Here is a 21,709-nt window from a genome sequence, read left to right as displayed (position 1 = left end):
ATTTAGATTGTTCACCTGGTCCTGGTTTAACTTTGGTATATGGTACTTATCTAAAAAAGTGTCCATTTCTATAACATTTTCCAATTTTGTGGCATACAGATTTTTGTAGTAAGATCTAATGATTCTCTGAATTTCCTCTGAGTCTGTGGTTATGTCTCCCTTTTCGTTTCTGATTTTGTTAATTTGCGTATTCTCTCTCCACCGTTTGATTAGTTTGGATAGGGGTTTATCAATCTTATTGATTTTCTCCATGAACCAGCTTTTTGTTTCATTGATTCTTTGGATTGTTTTCTGTGTTTCTATTTTGTTGATTTCAGCCCTCAATTTGATTATTTCCAGTCTTCTACTTCTCCTAGGTGAGTCTGCTTCTTTTTTTTCTAAAGCTTTCAGGTGGGCTATTAAGTCTCCAATGTGTGCTTTCTCCATTTTCTTTAAGTGGGCACTTAATGCTATGAATTTTCCTCTTAGCACTGCTTTCATAGGCCCCTGGAAATGTTAAAGGGCCCTGCGTGATCCACATATGACTCAGCTAAGCCCTTGTGCGCATGTGTGGTTGCATCATTCACGTATGACTCAGCTAAGCCCTTGCACACATGCGTGAGCCCTGTCATCTGTGTATGACGTAGCCACGTCAACCCCTGTGCACGTGCACTAGGCAGCTTTTAAAAGTTGACACGCCATCTTCCTCTCTCTCTCTGCACACTGACTTCCCAGGCCTGTGCACACATCCTCTAATAAACTCCTAAGCAGGTTTGTTGTGTGTTCTGTGTTTCCTCCTCACTCGTGCCAGGTAAATTCACGGTTACTAGGAGAAAAAATAGATTGTTATTACCAGCTCTATGACTGGGCTACCATGGAAAGGGTGATTAACTGCTAGAAAGAATGGTATGGAGAAGTGCCCTGGTTGTAGAGGTGAGGCAAGGAAGGGTGAATGAGTGAGATGAGGACAGATATGCTGCTTAAAACCAAATTTTAGTTGTTGGGTAGGTATTCATTTGAGCCTGAAGAGGTGGAATCAATGGTGAAGTCCCAGGAGCTGGTGAGCTAGTGTAGGTGCTGGCATTGTCTGGAGAACCCTCTGCAGGTTGGTTTTGGCCCAGACAGCAGGAGTGACCTATAAAATATGCTTGAAAATGGGTGGGGTCAAAATAGGCTCTGGAGACTGTTCATTTTAACCGCACCAGATTTCTTGATACAACAGTAGAACTTCTCCCAGGAACCTGCAGGTATCGGTAAGACAGATGGAACGGATCTACATATTGTTGTCATAGCAAAAGGCTATGGCATAGCCAAAGGTTAAAAGGCATGAACATCTTTGAAGACAAAGGAAATTGAAAACTCTGAACCTGTGAAGATATATCTGAAACCTGTTAATTATGGAGTTTGAAGCCTGTGAAAGAGGCACACCTGCCTATATTTTTAGCAGGAAATTTAACTAATGTAGTAGTGACTTACTAGTATCTTAAGCCATCAAATGCCACAAGACAGATCTGAGAGGGATACATAAATGAGCAGAAGCAAAACTGCTTTTCCAGCTATTCAGGCAATCCCAAGTCTCTCTGTGGTCTTTGGCAAATGCCAGGCTTAGAAGCAGTACTTGCCTTCAGCTGCTGAGCCCAGGAGGCCTGACAGATTTTCCTGTTTTAGCAGGATGAGATGATTGATCCTCCAGTGTAGTGCCATCCATTTCCAGGCAGCTTTTTTGCTGTATGGGTGGTTTTTAAAGGTAAGCCTCCAGGAGGAAGGTCTTCTGCAACCATAGATCTTGTTGCAGGAGCTATAGGATGCTGTGGAAAGGTACCCGAGAATCAGAGTACCATTACAAGTCAGGTATATGTACATTAGACATATAAGTTAAATTTAGACATATAGTTTACCCAGTCAGTTGCAGTTACCAATGTCAGTAGAAGCAAGAAGATTAGAAGGAATATTTTAGTAAGCCAAAGTATATTGGAGGTGGAATGTCTCCTTGGTAGGACCAGCACACATAGGTACTCTTACCAAAGATGGTGCTGAGGTTTCTGTTTTGACTTCAGCCAAAAATGGTGGCTATCCATGTGTTTGTATTTTTCCAGAGCTGTTGTAATCTGTACTTACAAGTTTTACAGCTTTTAAGACAAGCATACACACACACACACACACACACACACGCACACACACACACGTACATACACATAAAGCAAGCATACTGTGGCCACATTATTGATGAACAAAACTTTTTCCAGGAAACTGTATCAACTGACCAATTTGGAAACCCTGGTGTAGGCAGCAAAATCCAGGCAAGCACACAGGTGGTCCCAGTGAGGGCCAAATCATCAGATGCTGTAAGGGAGAACAGAAACATGAGGACAGAACACCCATGCAATGCAGAATGGGAGAACAGTGGGAATGGATCCATTGCAGGGAGAATCCCAGCGAAACCAGATCACATGCCAGGAACGTAGAAAAACAGCAAACAGTAAGGGGAGTGGGAAGAAGGGTGAGGTGGAGGAATGGGAGCGGGACACTATCCAGAAAACATGAGCATATGGGGATTTTGTTTACTTGTTCCCATGCCTGCAAAACAATTTAAGGTATTAAGGACATGTGGTGTCAGATAACTCCAATTTAAAAAGATTTTGTAAAAGGCAGCCTAAGGATGTTTGAGAATCTGGCCTTGAAACACAGGTGCCCATTTTGCAAGTCTATGCCAGACAGCTGATAATTGGAGAGCTTCTACCCACAGATGGAATGACCCAAAAGCATCCTCATGTCAAGACATCAGCCTCACAGGAGCAGCTGAACCTGGACCTTTCACCATTGGAGTATATGACAAAGTGCTACCCAGAAATCAAGGAGAAGGAAGAGATGAGGACGATCATTGGGAAATACAGACTCACTGGGAAACAGCAGCTGAGCCCAATCTGGAACCTTTCAGATGGGCAGAAGTCCTGAGTGTGTCTGGCCTGGCTGGCCTAGAAGAACACTTACATGCTCTTTCTGGATGAGCCTATCAATCACCTGGACATCAAGACCATTGATGCACTGGCAGATGCTACCAATGAGTTTGAGGGTGGTAAGATGTTAGTCAGTCACAACTTCGGACTCATCCAGCAGGTTGCACAGGAAATTTGTGTCTGTGAGAAGCAGAAAATCACTAAATGGCCTGGAGACAATCTGGCCTACAAGGAGCACCTCAAATTCAATCTGGAAGATGAGGAGTCCCAGTTTACCAAGAGGACCCACAACGTGTGAGCTCTCAGCCAGGGTTAGGTCAGGAAAGCCACCTGGAGACTGCCAGCTGACACCTATCAGCCACTCAGGACAGGACCCTGGGCTGCACTCTTGCATTGCTGCAATACTGCCCCCAGCCTCTCCCCTTAGTCTGCCTTTGCTGCATCTTATCTCCAGCTGGACAGCACCTGTCCGTTTCCCATCTTCCTTCCATTTGGGTCTGTCTGTGTCTGGTCTCAGCTGGTTATTCCCTCCAGACCCTCGCTGCTTACCTTGTCCTGACAGATGCAGCCTGGGGTCCCTGGGTTAACCCAAGGGCCCAAGCCCTGGAAGGATTCAAGAGCCTCGTTTTATGGGTTTTGGTGATGTTGGAGGAATACTGCCAGCCCATAAACTCTGTTCCTTATTGCTTTTGGTTTGGAGCCCTGGGACAGGGCCATAGTCCTGGTCGATATTTTAATAATTATTTAACTGTAGATCTGTGTGTCATTTACAAAGTATCCAATAAAGAGGAAGTCAAAGTCCCTCCTTCCACAAAAAAAGGATGACTTTATGTTCTACGTTTGAACAGGCATCTGTCAACTTTATAAACCCATTTGGGATGCATAACCAAACTGTCATATAAATCTCTATCCATGGGCTGGAGAGATGGCTCAGAGGTTAAGAGCATTGCCTGCTCTTCCAAAGGTCCTGAGTTCAATTCCCAGCAACCATATGGTGGCTCACAACCATCTGTAATGGGGTCTGGTGCCCTCTTCTGGTCTGCAGGCATACACACAGACAGAATATTGTATATATAATAAATAAATAAATATCTCTATCCATGCCATATGAAAGGATGGCATGCAGCAATTAATCATGAGGAATCTGTAGCCAACAAGATTTATCATGTCTCATCTCGTCCCTGAGATGTTCCCACGCACAGCTTACACATCACCTGTCCTGTAGTCTTTCTTGGCTTCCTCCCCCACGTCTGTAGCCAGGGTACTCAGGAGGTCTCCCTGGGTCAATTATAATCTCTTAATTACACACCTGGAAGGAACCCACAGCCTTTCGTTTCCTATGGAAACAAAAGCATAACCTCTTCCACAACATAATACATGTTTTGACTTCCATTTTAACATTAAGGCATTTCTGAAGTATATAGGTCGGTTGAATTCAGCAGTACCTTCCACATCCAATGTCTCTCAGCAGCTGTTCAAAAATAATCAAAATTAACAAAGTGCCATATAAGGTCCACACTCCCTGTGTTATATAATATTTTATATAACATTTTATTAATTAATTAATTTTTTAAAAATGATCTTTTCTAATTTTACATACCTATCCCAGTTCCCATTCCCTCCCTTTTTCCTGATCCCCTCACCAACCCCTCTACCTCACCCCCATCCACTCCTCAGAGAGTGTAAGGCTTCCCATGGGGAGTCAACAAAGTCTGACACATCACTTTAAATCAGGACCAAGCAAGGTATCCCTCAAAAAAGAATGGGCTCCAAAAAGCCAGTTCAAGCACTAGGGATTAAAGTCTGATCCCATTGCCAGTGGCCCCACAGAAAACCCAAGCCACACAACTGTCACCCAAATTTATAGGGCCTAGTTTGGTCCTAGGCAGGTTCCACCACTTTCGATCTAGAGTCAATGAGCTCCCGCTAGCTCAGGTCAACTGTTTCTGTAGGTATCCCCATCATAGTCTTGACCCCTTTGCTCATTGCTCCTCCCTCTCTTCAACTGGTCTCTGGAAGCTTGGCTCAGTGCTTAGCTGTGGATCTCTGCATCTGCTTCCATCAGCTGCTGAATGAAGGTTTTATGATGACAATTAAGGTAGTCATCCATCTGATTACAGGGGAAGGTCAGTTCAAGCACCCTCTTCACTATTGCTTAGGGTCTTAACTGGGGTCATCCTTGTGGATTCCTGGGAATTTTCCTGGTGCCAGTTTTCATGCTAGCCCCACAATGGCTCCCACAATCAAGATATCACTTTCCTTGCTCTTCGTCTCTGTCCTCCCCTCATCTCAACCATCCCACTCTCTATGTTCTCCTCCCCCCTCTTCTTCTTCCCTCCCTTTCCCTTCTTCCCTCCCCTCCCCTAATGATCCTAATTTTCTCAGGACAGCTTGTCTATTTCCCCTTACCAGAGGAAATCCATGTATATCTCTCTTAGGGTTTTCCTTGTTACCTAGCTTCTCCGGATTCATGAACTATATCTGGCTATCCTTTGCTTTACATCTAATATCCACTTAAGAGTGAGTACATTCCATGGTTGTCTTTCTAGGTCTGTGTTACCTCACTCAGTATACTTTTTTTTTCTAGTTCCATCCTCTTGCATGCAAATTTCAAGATGTCGTTGTTTTTTTTTTCTTTTTTACCACTGAGTAGTACTCCATGGAGTAAATGGACCACAATTTCTTTATCCATTCTTTGGCTGAGGGGCATTGTTTCCAGGTTCTGACTATTATGAATAATAATGCTACTATAAACATGGTTGAGCAAATGTCCTAGTGATATGAGTGTGCATCTTTTGGATATATGCCTAAGAGTGGTATGCCTATGGGTCTTGACATAGATTGATTCCCAATTTTCCAAGAAACTGCCATACTGATTTCCAGAGTGACTGTACAAGTTTGCATTCCACCAGCAATGAAAAAGTGTTTCCCTTATTCTGCATTCTCTCTAGCATAAGCTATCATTGGTAGTTTTTTTTTTTTTTATCTTAGTCATTCTGACTGGTAAAAGATGGCATCTCAGAGTCGTTTTGATTTGCATTTTCCTGATGGCTAAAAATGTTCAACAGTTCCTTAATTATATTTTGGCCTTTTGAGATTCTTCGGTTGAATTCACTATTTAGATCTGTACCCCATTTTTCAATCATATTTGGTATTTTAGTGTCTTGTTTCTTGAGTTCTTTATATATTTTGGAGATCAGTCTTCTGTCCAGTGTGGGGTTGGTGAAGATCTTTTCCCATTTTGTAATCTGCCATTTTGTCATATTGATTTTGTCCTTTGCCTTACAAAAGCTTCTCAGTTTTAGGAGGTCCTATTTATTAATTGTTGCACTCAGGAACAGGAAGTTGACTCTGTGCCCATGCATTCAAGGCTACTTCCCACTTTCTCTTCTGTGAGGTACAGTGTGGCTGGTGTTATGTTGAAATATTAGATCCATCTGGACTTGAGTTTTGTGCAAGGGGATAGATGTGGTCTATTTGCTTTTATCTACATGTTGACATCCTTTTATGCCAGCACTATTTATAGAAAATGCTTTCTTTTTTCCATTGTATAACTTTAGCTTCTTTGACAAAAATCAGGTGTTCATAGCATGTGGATTTATATCAGGGACATCAATTCAACTGGTCAATCTGTCTGTTTTTATGCCAATACTAGACTGTTTTCATTACTATAGCTCTATAGTAGAACTTGAAGTCAGGGATTGTGATGCCTCCAGAAGTTCCTTTATTGTAGAGGATTGTTTTGTCCATCCTGTATTTTTTGTTTTTCCATATGATGTTGAGTATTGTTCTTTCAAGGTCTATGAAGAATAGTGTTGGGATTTTGATGGGGATCGCATTAAATCTGTAGATTGCTTTTGGTAAGATTGTCATTTTATTATATTGATCCTACCTATCCAAGAGCATGGGAGATCTTTCCATTTTCTGATATCTTCTTCATTTTTTTCTTCAAAGACTTAAAGTTCTCTTTGTACAGGTCTCTCACTTCTTTGGCAAGTATTACCTCAAGATATTTTATGTTATTTGTGACTATTGTGAAGGGTGGTATTTCTCTGATTTCTTTCTCAGCCCTTTTATCATTTGTATATAGGAGGGCTACTGATTTTTTTTTAATTGATCTTGTTTCCTTCCATAATACTGAAGGTGTTTGTGAGCTGTAGGAGTTCCTTGGTAGAATTTTGGGGTCACTTTTATAATGACAATATTTCCCATTCTTACAAGGCTTATTTTTAACTTTGTTTTTCTCTTTAAAGACTTTATTTTATTATTTTTAAACTATTTTTTTATATGACTGTCTATACCATCTTTTATTCTCTAGACTTTGCTTTACTAGGTACCTGCATCATTCTCTGACTGTATGAGTCAAACCTTAAACCCACTGCACATCTCATGGTGTACTTGAGGCTCAAGCCCATAATCAGCTGCCAGGAGACACATCTCTGTAATGCAGCCCAAGTGGGAGATGGTGGAACCGTGTTTGGCTTCCTTTGTGTGTGTTTGGAAACTTTTTAAAAGCTTTGTCAGTTCTTATGTGGAAATATGTGACCCCATGTTGGATGCCATTATGTGAACAGATTTTTCTTTGAGCTGCCACATTACAAAAAAATGACAAGAGACTTATTATTAATTATTAATGCTTGGCCTTAGCTTATGCTTGCCCCTAATTAGCTTTTATAACTTAAATTAACACATTTGTACTAATCGGCTCATGGTTTTTACCTCTCCTCCTTCACGTCTGACTTCTTCTGTGTTCATCTGGGGACTCTGCCTTACTTCTTCCCAGCACTCTCTCTGTCCAGAAGTCCCTGCTATACTTCCTGCCTAGCTATTGGTCATTTAGTTTGTTATTAAACCACTCATGGTAACATAACTTCACACAGTATAAAGGAATATTTCACAACATTTTTCTGCTATTGAGTTTCCTCATCCAGTCTTGATATGAGGGGATGTGTTCTGGGAAGCCTGGCCTTTCCTGAATAGAAATGGATTAAGATAGGATGTAGGGGAGAGCTGGATAAGGGGGGGACTGGGAGGAGAAGAGGGAGGGGAGGCTGCTGTCAGGATGTAATATAGGAGAAAAGAATATATTTTTAAAAAGGGTGTTGCTGTATCAGGATTCCCAGTCCTAAATACCCCAAAGAATCAAACAGGGCAGCAGAAACCCTTTTGAAATCTCTTATCTCTGCACAAAAGAATTCACAGTGACACCCAAGCATGCAATAAACATAATTTATTCTCCTTTCCCGTGTCATTAGCATTCTAGCTCCTAGGCAATATTTTTTTCTGTGTATGTGAGTCCTCAGACTGGAGAAGTAGTCTGGGTCCAAACCACAAAGTTCTCAACGGTAGAACAGAAACACGACTGCTTCAGTTATCTCCCGGCTACTGCTGTACCCACTGTGAGTTCCGTATCCATTCCAATCAAATGCAGAGAAGTCGCCACACTGCACAGGGTCACCTTCTGGGAAGAATCCTCCTCCACCAATGCAGTGCTGAAGAACAGGGGGAGGAAGTAGCAAGGGGAGGTGTTACGGTTCAGATATAACGTTCCCTATCAAAAGGTGTGAGATACTGAAGACCTGGTTCCCAGGATAAGTAACATTCAAAGGCAGCACTTTGGGGAAGGGAATAAATAAGAGGACCCTGCCTTCATCAGTTAGTTAATCACTAATGGAGTCACTGTTTTGGACTGACTATTTGAAGATGGTGAAGCTGGGGATGGGGTGGGGTCACACTGAAGGAGTGAGTGGCATGGTTTGAAGGGTATCTTGCTCTGGCCTTTCCTGGTCTTTCCTGGCTCCTTGCCACTATGAAATGATCCATCTTGTTCTGATATGACTTTCTTGCATGATATTTCTACCCCACTACCAATTTAAAAGCAATAGAGCCAAATGACCACAGGTAAAATCTCAGAAACCATCAAGCTAATAAAGCCTTTTTTTTTCTTAGTCAGGGTTACTATTACTATGATAAAACATCATAACAAAAGCAACTTGGGGAGAAAAGAGTTTATTTGACTCATACTTTTAAGTCACTGTTCATCATTGAAGGAACTCAGGACAGGAACCTGGAGAACTCACGCTGAGGCCATGGAGAAGTGCAGTTTTATTATGGCTTTCTTCTCATGGCTTGCTCTGTCTGTTTTCTTACAGAACTCAGGGCCACCAGCCTAAGATTGGCACCACCCACAATGGACTGGGAGTCCTTTTTCAATTGGCAATAAACACATGCTCTGCAGGCTTGCCTACAGCCTGATCTTATGGAGCCATTTTCTTAAATGCTTTTCTCTTATCTCAGATGACTACAGCTTGCATCATACTGTCATCGGTCTAGCCAGCACACTTCTTTCCATATATTGCTTCTCTCTGGTATTTAATCACAGGGAAAAACTGACTAATATAGCTAATGAGCCCAGAGACATCTCAGTCAAGTTCAGTGTGATTCTTTGTCCCTCATCAGACTCTCTCTTTTGGCAGTATTGATCTATTTGAACCACACCCTCTACTTCCATTGGTTTTAGTGGCATTGTTATCTCTTCCTAACTTTCCTTCAACTTCTCTGAAGCTTTGTTCTCAGGTTCTCTGGCAAGACTTTTCCTTCATGGATTCCTTAAGCTGCTGTGATCACTTGAATACACATGTACACACATACAAATGAGTTCAAATAAGTGTTTTAGAAATCCATCATCGTATGACTATATATCCCTATTTGATCACAAACATATTCAGCATCCAGACATCTTGGCTTACTATATGATGTTAACCTACTCATATGCAAACTATGGAATTATTCAAAATGAATTCTCCTCACATTCTCTGTGTTAAATTATTAATAAATTTAAAATCTTTGGAACTTATTAGTGCCCACCCTTGCTCCAAATTTCCATCATACTTTATCAGACTCTCATTTGGACCATGAAAGCCATCTTAATGCTTATTTTCTTATGCTTTGATTTTCCCCCAAGAGAATCTGTCATTGCTAAACCACAGTGTCATTTCTGGAAAAAAAAAAGAATTCTCTGAGGAGTGGGTGGGGGATAGGGAGAGAGGAAGGTGGGGGAGCAGGAAGTGGGAAGGGAGAGGAAACTGGGATTGGTATGTAAAATAAAAAAGATTGTTTAAAAAGTAAAATAAGAATGTTCAAGTCAATCTTATGTGCCCATGAAACATTTAAGTGGTGCTCATCCCTTATACAATCCAAAAACCACTGGTGTGATGTAAAGGTTGTTTCCTGATCTTTTCATTAACATTGGACATTTCCAAAATGAGTTCTTCCTGTATCCCACATCCATTTTACATACTGAAATAGAAGCAGCTTGATACACTCTCAACACCACATGCTTTCCCCATTTCATCATTCCACATCACAGTCCCAAGGTCCACCTTGACAAGAAGCTGCCTCATCTTGACCAGGTGAAGGACATGCCAATGGCTGAGGAATAAATAAATGGACACTGAGATCTTCAGGATCACCTGCCAGGAGTTGACAACCCTTTTCTTAGATTGTTACTTTAAGGATGTCTGGATCCCAAAAGAACATGCTATATTTTTTTAGATGGGGTCTTACTATGTAGGTCTTATTGGCCTGGAACTCACTATGTAGACCAGGATGGCCCCAAACTCATAGAGATCTGCTTGTTTCTACCACCTGAGTGCTGGGATTAAAGATGTGTACCACCATGCTTGGCCAGAACATGCTAACTTGTTACAGCTTTTCCTATGGCCAGTGTGCCTTTGCCACAATTATTAGAAAGAAAACAAAACAGTATGAATCTAATGATCAAATGCTTGGGGGGGGGAGCATCAGATTGCTGCAGTGGAGTTTAGTGCACCTGCCTTGGCACTTAGTTGCCATGCCAACATCCAACAAGAGAAATTCCTTGTGATAGGGAGGAGAATGGCCTGGGTGAGGTCTATCAGATGTCCAGGACTCTCCTAGTCACTACTTAATGAAAATCTGTACAAACACTGGAAAGGATTAGATAGGATATGTATTACTGTAAAAGCTAAATCCTGGATGGGGAGTGACTCTCTAACAATCTCAGCCCCCAAAGGCTCCCACAGGACTTCCTGAATGCAAGTGTCATCCTGACTCGAGGTAATGAGTGTTTTATCCTAAAAGCTAAACAGTCACAGTTCATTAGAAGTCTGTAATGTTGACTCTGGTTTTCAACAAGACAGAATATCTGTATCTAGACAGAAGCTTTAGTCCCCGAGACCAAGTATGGTACAGGAAAATGTCACATGTTCATAAATGTGCACACACTAACATGGCAGTCTCCCATACTCAGTATTCACAGACACACACAGGCAACTTAAATCTTATTCATGTACTTCTTTGGTCACTACACAGACTCACAAACTCAGTGTTACATCCAGTGACCTTCATCCCAGCACACAAGGCATTGGCTGCTCCCTCATTATTAAACACTCTGAATTGGATGTATCCTGCTGTGAATTCATCTGAAAACAAAAGACAGGAAACTGCATTCAGGGAAAATTCTAGAAATAGCTATGAGACCAGAGTTTGGTAGTGCCAGGATATACAGCCTAAAATATCAGATCCGTTAGGGGAGCCTTACCTACTCCTGTTCACAAACCACAAGAGCCAATTGTTAAAAAGGTCCCCATCTGCCAGAGCTTGAATGGAGAAATTTCTGATATGGCAAGGTCTCTACTGAATATCTCCCAGGGTTTGTCACAGCGGTTGGCAAGTGCATTCATTTTGGTCTTGTTCACATTGACATTGCTAACTTTTCTTTAAAGCCTTACATTCCAAGAATAAATAAGAAGAGCTTCAAATTATACAGAACAGGCTTAGCATTCATAAAGGGCATGTGTCATACTTGTATTTATATCAAACAACATGTCAGTCACCCCTCAAAACAAAAATAAAACACTATTTTTCCCCTGTTGTTCAGCCCTGTGCACATGCACCTGGTCTGTTTCTAAGAAACCTCTGACTGATAATGAGGTTGCCAAGAGTAGATTCCAGAACCATGCTTCCCCAGTACAAATGCCAACTCCCTTGCTTATGCCCTGTGATCTCAGGCAACTTCATGGACTTCAGTGCTCCAGTCTCCTAATCTGTAAAATGGGTTAGTGATAGTTGAGAGCCCAAGGGCAATCAACTGAATGAAGCAAAACACAAACTCTCACAGAAGAGAAGCAGGCTGTGGTGGATGGTAAATGACTGTTACTTATCACAACTGAGTTTATCATGTGTCCTGCAGAGGGTTCAGAGGTGCATTAGAGACTCACTCTGGCCACTGGGGGAGTAATAAGAGGCTGTCTTCTGAGCATCACCGAAGTCATAGAGCACAGGTATTGCTGGACCATTATCAATAGAACACTTCCCTCCATTATATTTCACCGGGTACTTCTACAAGGAACAAAAGAATCTGTTGTAATAGGTGCAGTGGGCCACTTCCCGCCACCCGGCTAGCTTTACCTGAAATAATTACACAGAAACTGTAGTCTTTTAAACACTGCCTGGCCCATTACTTCTAGCCTCTTCTTGGCTAATTCTCATATCTTGATTAACCCATTTCTAATAATCTGTGTAGCACCACGAGGTGGTGCCTTACCAGGAAGGATCTTAACCTGCGTCCATCTTGGAGAGGAGAATCATGGCGACTCTGCCTCACTTCCCTTCTTCCCAGCATTCTGTTCTGTCTACTCCACCTACCTAATTTTCTGTCCTATCAAAGGCCAAGCAGTTTCTTTATTAATTAACCAATGAAAGCAACAGATAGACAAGTGACCCACATCCATCAAGAATCCACTAGGTAAGGATAGCAGCATTGGCATTCACAGGAACATTACCATCTACAGAGAAGTAACTGTATCTGAGATTGTTTCCCAACTACTCAGATAAGAAGGAATCCTTTCGATCGTCTGGAGGCATTACCATCCCTGACCTCAAACTCTATTACAGAGCCTCAGTATTGAAAACAGCTTGGTATTGGCATAAAAACAGAGAAGTCGATCAATGGAACCGAGTAGAAGACCCTGATTTTAACCCACAAACTTATGAACACCTAATTTTTGATAAAGGAGCTAAAAGTATTCAATGGAAAAAAGAGAGCATCTTCAACAAATGGTGCTGGCAGAACTGGTTGTCAACGTGTAGAAGAATGAAAATAGATCCATATCTATCACCATGCACAAAACTCAAGTCCAAATGGATTAAAGACCTCAATATTAGTCTGAACACACTGAACCTGATAGAAGAAAAAGTTGGAAGTACTCTACAACATATCGGTACAGGAGATCACTTCCTACGTTTATCCCCAGCAGCACAGACATTAAGGACAACATTGAATAAATGGGACCTCCTGAAACTGAGTAGCTTCTGTAAAGCAAAGGACACTGTCACTAAGACAAAAAGGCAACCCACTGACTGGGAGAAGATCTTCACCAACCCTGCAACAGACAAAGGTCTGATCACCAAAATATATAAAGAACTCAAGAAACTAAACTTTAAAATGCTAATGAACCCAATAAAAAAATGGGGCACTGATCTGAACAGAGAATTCTCAACAAAAGAAATTCAAATGGCCAAAAGACACTTAAGGTCATGCTCAACCTCCTTAGCGATAAGGGAAATGCAAATTAAAACAACTTTGAGATACCATCTTACACCTGTCAGAATGGCTAAAATCAAAAACACCAATGATAGCCTTTGCTGGCGAGGTTGTGAAGAAAGAGGCACACTCATTCATTGCTGGTGGGAATGCAAACTTGTGCAACCACTTTGGAAATCAGTGTGGCGATTTCTCAGGAAATTTGGGATCAACCTACCCCAAGATCCAGTAATACCACTATTGGGAATATACCCAAGAGATGCCACATCAAATGACAAAAGTATCTGTTCAACTATGTTCATAGCAGCATTGTTTGTAATAGCCAAAACCTGGAAACAACCTAGATGCCCTTCAATGGAGGAATGGATGAAGAAAGTGTGGAATATATACATATTAGAGTACTACTCAGCAGTAAAAAACAATGACTTCTCGAATTTTGCGTGCAAATGGATGGAAATAGAAAACACTATCCTGAGTGAGGTATCCCAGACCCAAAAAGAGGAACATGGGATGTACTCACTCATAATCGGTTTCTAGCCATAAATAAAAGACATTAAGCATATAATATGTGATCCTATAGAAGTTAAATAAGAAAGTGAACCCAAAGAAAATCATATAGTCATCCGCATGGAGAGGGGGAAGTAGACAAGATTCCAGGGCAAAAACTGGGAACTTGCGGGTGAGGTGGCATGGGGCAAAGGGGAAATGGGATGAGAAACATGAGAAGGGGAGGATGGGAGGAGCTCGGGGGATTGGGATGGTTGGGATATAGGAAGGATGGATACGGGAGCAGCGAAGTATATATCCTATCCAAGGGAGCCATCTTAGGGTTGGCAAGAGACTTGACTCTTGAGGGGTTCGCAGGTGTCCAGGAATATGTCCCCAGCTGGTACCTTGGGCAACTAAGGAGAGGGAACCTGAAATGACCCTATCCTATACTGATGAATATCTTGCATATCACCTTAGAACCTTCATCTGGCGATGGATCGAGGTAGAGACAGAGTCTCAATTTGGAGCAACGGTCTGAGCTCTTAAGGTCCAAATGAGGAGCAGAAGGAGGGAGAACATGAGCAAAAAATCAGGACCACGAGGGATGCACCCACCCACTGTGACAGTGGAACTGATTTATTGGGAGCCCACCAAGGCCAGCTGGTCTGGGACTGAATAAGCATGGGTTGATTCCGGACTCTCTGAGCATGGCGGTCAATGAAGGCTGATGAGAAGCCAAGGACAATGGCACTAGGTTTCGATCCTAATACATGAACTGGCTTTGTGGGAGCTTAGCCTGTTTGGACGCTCACCTTTCTGGACGTAGATAGAAGGACCTTGGTCTTCCCGCAGGGCAGGGAATTTGGACTGCTCTTCAGTATCGAGAGGGAGGGGGAATGGAGTGGGGGGAGGAGAAGAGGAGTGGGGATAGGGGGAGGGAAGTGGGAGGAGGGGGCAATATTTGGGAGGAGGGGAGGGAAATGGGAAACGGGGAGCAGGTGGAAATTTTAATTAAAAAAAAAATAAAAAAAAGAAAAAAAAAGAAGGAATCCTTTCTTTTGTCTGTGTTTCTCTGACTCCTCCCTCCTCTTATCTTCTCTTCACTCCCCCTTCCTACTTCTCTACTCTCTTTTCCACATACCCCTACTCCTTGCCGTACTTGGCTCATTGCTCTTTAGAATAAGGGAAATATTGAACACAGCCCACCGAACCTCAAACACCTGCCTTTCTCTCCATACCCATGAAAAGCAGCCTCAGTCAGCAGTCTTGAGTACCTGGTACAGGCCGAACAGATTATGACTCATGTTCTGCAGGAAGCCACTATAGGTGTGGTACCTCAGCAGGGAGCTGCTCCTCCAATTTTTCAGGGGGCTATTGTTGGGCACATGCCAGATGCCCAGGTTCTCAGCCTGGATGTCGAAGTAGCCAGGGTTCTGGAAAGCAACCAACACTGAGCCTGACCAGATCAGGAGATTTCACTAAGCAGAAGACCCTCATGCACAATGTCCATCCAGCACAGCTGGTATCTCTGGGCTCCAGGTGGACAGAGGGTCAGCCATGTTCAGATGTCCTTATTTCCAAGGACAATGGTCCCATCACCACCACCTACTTACCAAAAACCCTACTTGGAAGGATTCAAGATAAGCACTTTTCACTTCTTTGCCCATGTTGAAGGACAACCTTCCCACCTTCTCCAGGGCATCCTTGAGCTACACTCACATCCTCACGCTTTCCCAAGTGACTACAGAGTGTACCTACCTTGTAGTCATCACTTGTGGCCCCCTCTGCAGTCCCAAAGGTGTTGTAGTTGGCCCAGTTGCCATCCCCCTCTGGGTAGTCTGCCCTGTTTCCTTGCTGACTGGACCAGCGATCGCCCACCGTGCACTTCCCAGCCATGTTGTTCTCGTGCACACTGGCCACCAGGGTCCAGCCACCACCAGCAGTGGTCATGTCACAGAAGGTCTGGTAGATGGTACCATTCTTCGTGCGGAGGAAATAGTGGCCATCTGTAGAAACAAACCAGTCCACAGTCCTCCTGTTTTCAGGCTCATTGTCCATCTCTGTTTTTGGAATGGCTCTAAGATCTACCTGCAATACCTGCACATAGATGTATATGTTCCCAAACATAGACACGTGCATCTATGTATTAATAATGATGATGATGATGATGATAAATCTTTTAAAAGTAAGTTAACTCTTCTACAGCACATATGAGCTATGAAGCATGCTCAGATACTCAGATGAGGTAACAAGAATTGACAGGTTCATAGATGTAGGAAACAGAGCAGCAGCTCACAGGGAATACAGGAATTTGTTACTTGGTGGCTACAGAATTTCTATTTAAGAAATGAAAACTTTCTGGAAATGGGTAGTGGTGATTCATTCCATTGTGAAAGTTTTTATTGCCCCTGAAAACCCTTAAAATGGGTTAAGTGTCAATTTTTAACCACTATGTATATTTTGTAACGTTTTCTATATATAAATAAAGCTGTTCCAGGGGACAAAACCCGATTTCCTATCTGGGTTATATGTTTGCATTTCTGAGACAGGGTCTCCCCAGGTTGACTTGGAGATTTCAGTCCTTCACCATAGGCTCCCAAGTGTTAGGATCACAGTGTGCTCTTTAAATGTTCATCACTCACCTCGTGCCCCAGTGACCTCCTGCTTGATTTCCTTGCAGCTTCTGAACAGAGAGGAAGACACAGGATTGGCCCGGCTGTTGGTGTCCAGGTTCTCTTTAACTAGAGAAGATGCAGAGTTTCACACTCATGGGACACCCAGCCTCCCCTGTCATTCATTCTAAACTCATTCCACGACTTCTAAAAGACGACATCTGAGAATCAGCAAGATTTCTAACTAGGAAGAAAGACAAAAGATTTGAAGGTGTGGAGAACTTGGTGTTTAAAATCCTGCAAAAGAAAAATAAAGTGAAGTTCAACTTTGCAGGTAGGAGAAATGCAGGGCCTAATGTGCCTGGAGCATGGGTCCCGTGAGGCAGACAGTGCAGAGGGTTGACCAAGAGACCAAGGAATAAAAAAGCCTTGTAATCTTCCCTCAAAGTCATCTGAGAACCTAGAAGTGTAGAAACAAATAAGAACATTGGGGTGAGAGCTGCTCAGGTGTAAGCAGCTCCATGTTTCCCAGTCAAGTATTTTTGGATTGTATTTACTGTGTCAAGCTTCAGCTCCCTATTGCCTCATATCAAGCTGAGAAAAGACTGCCATGTGGAGATCAAGTAAGATGGCATTTAGGGATTTGTCTTTTTCCTTAAAACTACAGTGAAGAGGAATTACATATTTTAAAATAATGTTGAGTTCTTGTAAAGAGCAGACTTGAAGAAAACATTCTCCTGGAACAAACAAGACTGCACCCTTGGCACTGAAACCCCAGAGCAAAGATCCCAAGCATAGGGAGTGAGTAGGATCGGGCAGTTCTTGCAGCAGCTCCCCTAGAGCTACAAATACAGAATCTGGACCAGGACTTACCTTGACAATCTCATTGCCACTGGCCAATTCCTTCAAGAGGCAATCAGTACCCAGCCTGTATCTTATGGACTGTGTTGTACTTACATGTCCAGGAATACAACCACACATGCATGCACACACACACACACATGCATGTATATATACACACAATTAAACAAATAGAGGCATTTAGTTTTGTAGAATGTGTGAATGGGGATAATTGGGAAAGATTAGAAGGAGAAGAAGGAATAGGAAAACAATACAATTATATTTAATTTTGATTTTCATTAAAGGAATGATTGGTCAAGATGTGGTGATATACATCTTTAATCATAGCACTCCGGTAACAGAGGCAGGTAGATCTCTAAATTTATGGCCAACCTGGTCTACAGATGGAGTACCAGGACAGTCAGGGCTACACAGAAAAACCCTTTCTCAAACAACAACAAGCAAACAAACAATAACAAGTGTATGATCCCTGGCCCTCAGAGACCCAGGACATGGAAGCAACCCCATCTAGTGTTGATTTCCACTTAAACTAGATGGTGATCTGAGGAATCTGGGGTCCTGTATTAGTACTCACCTGAACTGCAATTTCTGGTGACCACAATGAAAAACATCAGGAAACCAAACTTTATCATGGTCATCTAGAGAAAGGAAGGAAGAAGGTCACTCTCCATCCAGACCATCTTTTCCCCATCACAGTCTCAGCTGCTATCTAGTCCCACTTAAAGGCTCCTTCCTTTCCTTTAAACTCCTCGCATCTCTGGGTCCTAAAGCAGACCTGAACTGGAGTCCACTTTCCTTCTTCCACTGACAAAAACTACCTTCTTCTCCGCACCTGGCCAGAAACTCAGAGTTGCCTGCTGAGTTGAGGTAAGCTTCTCTCTCCTCTGCAGAGTGTCTAGTGTGGTCCAGGTGAGGCTCTTGTCCTTTTATGGGAAGAGCCTGGTGAAAATAGCTCAGACTTTACCAGGCTCCCCCTTTCCTGGCAGGATGCCACTGTAGGGGCAACTTTTATTTACGAAAGGAAAATTCTTTGTATAGTGATGACTCATGGGATTAAAGGCTCAAAAAGACATATTTAGAAATATCATGTTCTAGCACTATTACTAGGTTTGGGAATTTTACCGAACTGTGTATTTTCCAAAAAGGAAATAGATGAGGAGACTTTGCAACATTTGACACCCATTTGAACTTTTTATGTGTGTCTTTCTTGGAAGATTAAAAACAGCAAATACTAAAAAATGACAAATATTTAAAATTACCCTCATTGGGAGGAAGTTTACAATGTATCAAAGAGTACATTTCATGTAGCCAGCTTGGCCTCCATCTCACTGTTTAGGTGAAGATATCCTTGAATTCCTGATTCTCTTTATTTCACCACCCAAGTGCTGGGATTATAGACACACAACATAAAATCTGACTATAAAAAGAAAAGTTTAATAACAAAATAGTAAAATAATAATTTAAGAATGAATATAAACCTTTAGTCTGCATAAATTGAGTTCCATATAACCCTCAATATTTGTCCTTGATTTTCTCATAATTACCACAAACTCATGAAATTTTACAATAGACTGAACTTGGGATGAAGTCACTAGACATCCCCCTGAAGATGCTTTGAGCTTCCTCTATCCCCACCTTTTTTTCTCCAGTTCTCAGATACCACTTTGTTCTATAATGGAATGAAGTGCCTTTTCCTTAGCAATGAAGCATCCTTAGTACAAAGTTTTATTATATTACCCATAATACTGCAATCCTTTGGGAGTCACCTTTTTGTTAAGCTCATATTTATATCTTTGTTATTCAAAGGACTGATTTATACAATGTAACTCAGATAGGTTGATAGAATAGAATAAAACAGAGGCGTGTAGCTCAGCTGGTAGAACGTTTGCCTTGTATACATGAGCTCTAGGTTCAATCCCTAGCATCATGTAAACTAGGTATGGTGGGACATGCCTGATCCCTACCCTTTGGGCGTGCATGAATGAGGATCAGAAATTTAACATTATCCTCTACAACATAGTCAGATTGGAGGATCTGAGGAATCCTCCAATTCCTCTGTAAGCCTCTGGTACATAAGAAACTAGAAACAAAACAAATGAACTGCTCACACATAAATAAAATCTGTACATCTTTTAGTGAATAAATTCAAGGTCATTTTCATTTACATTTTGAGTTGGAAGTCACCCTGGGCTATAGAAGACCCTATCTATACTACTTTATTTTATTGGTTCCTAGATTGCTGCTGTAAGAACGAGTCTTCAGCAACTCAACATTTGAAGGGGAGCCATGGAGTCTCTGATTAATTTCTCAGTTGATCTTTCTATCTGAGGGAGTAAAATTTCATTCTGGGGCTGACAAAAAAGGGAAATACACATACACACACACACACACACACCCCTTCTGGGTCTATCATTTTCTATATCTCTTTATTCTTTTAAACACCCTTTCTGGATTCCCTACACCATGTTCATTACAGAGAGGATTTTCTGCATAACGAAAAGATATCATTACTACATAATCACCATCAAAACATTTTTCTCAAACAAGTCAACCCCAATACATTTCTTAAGCACATCTCTTTGTATTTCCTGAGAAACCCGCACTTAATCAAACACTTATCTTTTAGACTTCTCACAGATCAGGAGCCCGCCATCCATAACTGTGTAAATAGGCAGTAACTCTTATAATTGCCAGGAAAACAGGTTACTTGCTTCACTTTTCACATTTAGAACCCTGTTCAGTTATCTTAAGTAACCATCCAATTCTTTATTTTCTACTTACACAAAGCCAGTCGTTTAAAGCTTTGTTTTAGCTATGTCACATACCAAAAGCCATGAACACATTTCCCAATATCAAGAAGCACTTGAGTTAACTCCTGGGACTCAACTGTTTTCCTAATCATTAACCTAAACTTCAGTCTATACAGCTCCGTAAGTAAAACTCTTAAGTCCTAGCCTCATCACACTCCCCAGTTCCTATCTTCTGCCCTAAGCAGCCCCTATTTATCAGGGATGGAGGCAACACTATATCCTACTTTTACCTATATTAATTTTCCCACCAAACTAACCTGTATTATAATCCCTTACTACATTTGTTAAAAGCCCTCAATCATCAAAATTTTATTAAGCTAACATTATTATTGTATAAAATCATTACTTCAATTAAACAGTACAGCTTAAGAAGAAAGCATCTTCATAATCCACAGGCAAAATTCTCAGTAGAATGGGATATTTCCATGTGATAATCACACTACATTAAAGGCAGTGAAGATCTCCCTCACCCATTAATAGCATGCCAGATACCAGAGAAAAATGATATCAGCAAAGATGTAAAGGCATAGCAGTAGCAAGAGACATTCTGGAACCAAGCACTTGGGTCCTTTCCTATCCAAGATTCACCCATCAGAGCCTTGCGGTGTGATGAGCTTACTCCTAAAGCTCAATTTCTACCTGCTGCTCTTCTGACATATCCACCACTAGATGTATCTTTTCTCTTTTTATTTATTCTTTTCTCATGCAATATATCCCAATGGCAGCCTCCTCTCCTTCTCTCTTCTCAGTCTCTACTTCCCACATCCCTTCCCCCAGATTCTCCTCCATTCCCTTCTTGTTATGTTGTGTTCAGTTGATATCCCTGGAAAGTTGTTCTTTTTTAAAGAGGAAATAGAGGGGGAGTAGATTTGGGGGACAGGGGAGGTTGGGGTGATCTGGGAGGAGTGGAGGTAGAGAAAACTGTGGTTGGGATGTTTTGTATGAGAGAAAAATCTGTTTTCAATAAAAATTTAAAATGTAAGACTATAAAGACTGGAGAGATGATTTAGCAGTTAAGAGAGCATGTCACTGTTGGGGGAAGGGGCTTGTTGGTTCCTGGCCACCTGGCTATCTTAGACCCAAAATAATCACACAGAAATCATATTAATTAAATCACTGCTTGGCCCATTAGCTCTAGCTTCTTATTGGGTAACTCTTATATAAATTTAACCCATTTCTATTAATCTGTGTATTGCCACATAGCTGTGGCTTACCGGGTAAAATTCCCAGTGTCTATCTCTGGCAACTCCATCGCTTCTCTCTGACTTGACCCTTCTTTCTCCCAGAATTTACTTTAGTTTTCTCTGCCTAGCTCTGTTCTTTTGCCCTATCACAGGCCAAGGCAGTTTCTTTATTCATTAACCAATAAAAGCAACACATAGACAGAAGGACCTCCCATACCATGTCACTTTTCCA

General features: G+C 41.8%; 2 protein-coding genes across 2 annotated transcripts; one reads left to right on the top strand and one right to left on the bottom strand.

The window, feature by feature from the left end:
* The first annotated feature begins 1,018 nt into the window (after window positions 1–1,018).
* Window positions 1,019–3,234, top strand: LOC130874584 (ATP-binding cassette sub-family F member 2-like). Its single transcript, XM_057769974.1, is given in 2 exon segments — window positions 1,019–1,039; window positions 2,668–3,234. Coding segments are annotated over 2 exon segments (588 nt in total).
* A 4,939-nt stretch (window positions 3,235–8,173) lies between these two features.
* On the bottom strand, window positions 8,174–18,375 carry LOC130874802 (intelectin-1a-like). Its single transcript, XM_057770303.1, has 8 exons — window positions 18,316–18,375; window positions 18,058–18,121; window positions 16,653–16,751; window positions 15,769–16,016; window positions 15,285–15,443; window positions 12,197–12,317; window positions 11,295–11,398; window positions 8,174–8,428 (listed from the first exon to the last, which is right to left on the bottom strand). Exons 2-8 carry the CDS (start codon window positions 18,119–18,121, stop codon window positions 8,276–8,278), a joined length of 948 nt encoding a protein of 315 aa, XP_057626286.1. The 5' UTR covers window positions 18,316–18,375; the 3' UTR covers window positions 8,174–8,275.
* Between the last annotated feature and the right edge of the window lie 3,334 nt (window positions 18,376–21,709).

The sequence above is a fragment of the Chionomys nivalis genome, chromosome 5 (assembly GCF_950005125.1).
Source record: "Chionomys nivalis chromosome 5, mChiNiv1.1, whole genome shotgun sequence".
Taxonomy (NCBI): Eukaryota; Metazoa; Chordata; class Mammalia; order Rodentia; family Cricetidae; genus Chionomys; species Chionomys nivalis.
Note: the sequence above shows the minus strand (reverse complement) of the source record. Positions and strands in the feature narration are given on the sequence as shown.

Bases quoted from the DNA above. Each gene is read 5' to 3' on its own strand.
- LOC130874802 (XM_057770303.1), bottom strand. From the start codon at position 18,121: ATGACCATGATAAAGTTTGGTTTCCTGATGTTTTTCATTGTGGTCACC. The intron at 16,752-18,057 runs GTGAGTACTAAT...CATCTTCTCTAG, and splicing joins CACCAGAAATTGCAGTTCAG to TTAAAGAGAACCTGGACACC. The intron at 16,017-16,652 runs GTGAGTGATGAA...TTGTTTCTACAG, and splicing joins GGAGGTCACTGGGGCACGAG to ATGGCCACTATTTCCTCCGC.